The 2,638-nt window shown below is 42.5% G+C and overlaps 1 protein-coding gene across 2 annotated transcripts in view; it reads right to left on the bottom strand.

Moving 5' to 3' along the window:
• LOC110376339 (N-alpha-acetyltransferase 15, NatA auxiliary subunit) overlaps positions 1 to 2,638 on the bottom strand; it is a 75,616-nt gene that overhangs the window by 3,753 nt on the left and 69,225 nt on the right. For both annotated transcript variants that reach the window (XM_021334783.3, XM_049841298.2), the window contains exons 13-15: positions 1,517 to 1,625; positions 1,041 to 1,204; positions 559 to 735 (exon numbers count right to left, since the gene is read on the bottom strand). In XM_021334783.3, the coding sequence (XP_021190458.1) occupies positions 559 to 735; positions 1,041 to 1,204; positions 1,517 to 1,625 (450 nt within the window). The remainder of the gene's footprint in view (positions 1 to 558; positions 736 to 1,040; positions 1,205 to 1,516; positions 1,626 to 2,638) is intronic.

The raw sequence follows: 2,638 nt of genomic DNA, 5'->3' as shown, positions 1-2,638 counted from the left end.
CTGAAAATAAAAATAATAGGTTATTGAAATGTGGTATTAACCTAAACGTGATTTTTTAATGTTACTTGGTGCTTCCTGGGCGGTCTGGTCACAGTGTGTGTAGGTGTAGGACTGCCTCGTTGGTCAAAGCGCGTCTCGTAGTCGTAAGCGCGGCTGCTGTAGCCAGGACTCGGGTTCGACTCCCGGGTCGGGCCGAAATCGCTTTGCGCGTTTTAGAAACTTTCATAAAGCAGCCTGGAGTCTGGAAGTTGGTGATTGATACACCTGTGCATCGGAGAGTACGTAAATGTCGGTCCTGTGTCTGATCTCTCTCCCATCGTATCGGATTGCCGACCCACGGGCTATGAGAGTGAAGGAATAGTGACAGTGTCTGCGCAAATGCTCGTGCACTATAATATGTCCTGCGCAGTTAGCTAATATCCTTACCCCCTCCACTCAGGCGAGGTCGGAGTGGCGCTGGGCCTTTTTAGTACCCACTAAAAAGGCCCAGCGCCACTAGTCCCGGTATACCCATACCGGGAAGGTAAAAAAAGGAGGGGCATCATCATCATCAGGTACCTGTATGGAGAGGTCGGGGTAGTGCAGCGCCGTGGCCAGCTTCAGCGCCTGGTGGGCCCGCTCGGGCAGCAGGCGGCGCAGCGCGCGGGCCCCCCACAGCGCGTTGGCTTGCGTCTTGTCGGCCGCCGACCTGATGAACTCCTCCGCCATCTGCACGGCACTGCGCCCGCGAACCATCTGCAATACAATCGATATTTGTCAAGCAACTATTTTGTAAGTTTCTAGCCTCATGATATTCTTCTGTTGCATCGTCAACAAATTCCGTCCATTTTTATAATATGTTTTTTAATTAACACCCTAGCTTGTCATATTACTTTTTTTTTGTAAAATTTGATTATGTTTACATGCAGTGAATGTTGTGTATAACTGTTAGAGATATACATACATATATTCTCTTGGTCGTAAATTTAAATAAATAAACATCTACTGTAACGTTACAATACCGAAGGCGGAATTTTTGGCAAGTATAAACATGAACTAACCGGTTCGATCTCCTTGTTGATGACAGCGGCAACGGCCGGGTTGAGACCAGCTAAGTTGTCGTCCAGCCACCTTTGGAACCGCAGTAGACAGTCGTGAAGATGGTGGTGCGAGCTGTCCAACTGGAACGCACGTTTTATGCTCTGCAGCATCAGCAGTGGTTTGTCTGAAAACGATGCAATACAGTTATAATTTGTATACTGACCTACTGCAGGGTAGAGACCTCTTTTCATAAACAGATGAATGAGCCATGTGTGTGACAAAGACTGCTAGTCATTGTCCAAGATCCACTTAGAAAGTATATATATTTATGTTATGATTAGGTACGAAACACTCTGTAAAAATCAATTAAAAGTAAATATATGAATTCACATAAAACTATTTTTAATAGCGTTAATTCAGTGATCATTATTACTCTTCCGTCGTCCACATTACTGCTGCTTTGTAAGACTAGGACTAAGACTGACCCAAACCTTACCTTTTCTATAGTATATTTCGAAGGCCATTAAATGTGTGTCTATTCTATCCGCAGCGAGCGTTCTTAGGGGTTGTAGGAACTTGATAGCTTGCTCTAGAGGGTCCTCCGCCTGAAACAGTATATAAAACCAGGTTAATCTAAGGAAAAATGAAAAAAATAAGTGTAAAAGTCGTGGCCTTGTGGGTAAAGAACCAACCTCTCAAGAATGAGTGCGTGTGGTCCATTCCAGGTCAGGCAAGTACCAATGCAACTTTTTCAAGTATATTTTAGACACCAATGACTGTGTTTCGGGTGGCACGTTAAACTATTAGGTCCCATTGACATTAACATCCTTGGCAGTAGTTATGGGTAGTCAGAAGGCAATAAGTCTGACACCAGTCTAACCAAGGAGTACCTACTGGGTTGCCCGGGTAACTGGGTTGAGGAGGTCAGACAGGCAATCGCTCCTTGTAAAACACTGGTACTCAGCTGCATCGGAAACCGACTCCAACGAAGTTGGAAAAAGAGGCTCAGGAGATGATGATGATGAATCTATAATTTCCTGACCTGCGAAACTTATGCGTGTACTACCGTATGTATTAATTAGGAAATAAAAATACCTATATTGACAACAATGTGCAGAAGTTGCACGTCTTTACAAGTCACGATTTCGATAACAAGTTACTTATCTCGAACAATACTGGCATACATGTCATTGTCACCGTATTATGAAACAGGTAGTAAATGTATTTTTAGCTGCGGTACTGTTACTTGTAATTAATTGTGACATTCAAATCAATCAATGGCTGCTTATTAGATATTTACTTCCCCAGGAAGTGAAGGATGCGGACGAATGGTATCCGTTTCATTTTAGAATGTAATTTGTTCTTTAATTACCCTATATATAATATAATCGAACAAGCAATTATAAATCAATACAAACAGTAATAAGTAAAGATATCCCCATAAAACACTTCACATTTCGTATTCAAGTCCGTTATAATTTCCCACTTGGAAAAATTTATAATGTTGGTATTTTTACCATTCAGTACGCAAATTCCACACGCTTTGGATTTTAGTCCATTTATGATTTACCACGAATTGTTTCGGGGTTTTCCTTCACCATAATCTACACCGACGTGA

This window comes from Helicoverpa armigera, chromosome 19, assembly GCF_030705265.1.
Source record: "Helicoverpa armigera isolate CAAS_96S chromosome 19, ASM3070526v1, whole genome shotgun sequence".
NCBI lineage: Eukaryota > Metazoa > Arthropoda > Insecta > Lepidoptera > Noctuidae > Helicoverpa > Helicoverpa armigera.
The sequence above is the reverse complement of the archived record's forward strand: the minus strand, read 5'-3'. Positions and strand labels throughout refer to the sequence as shown.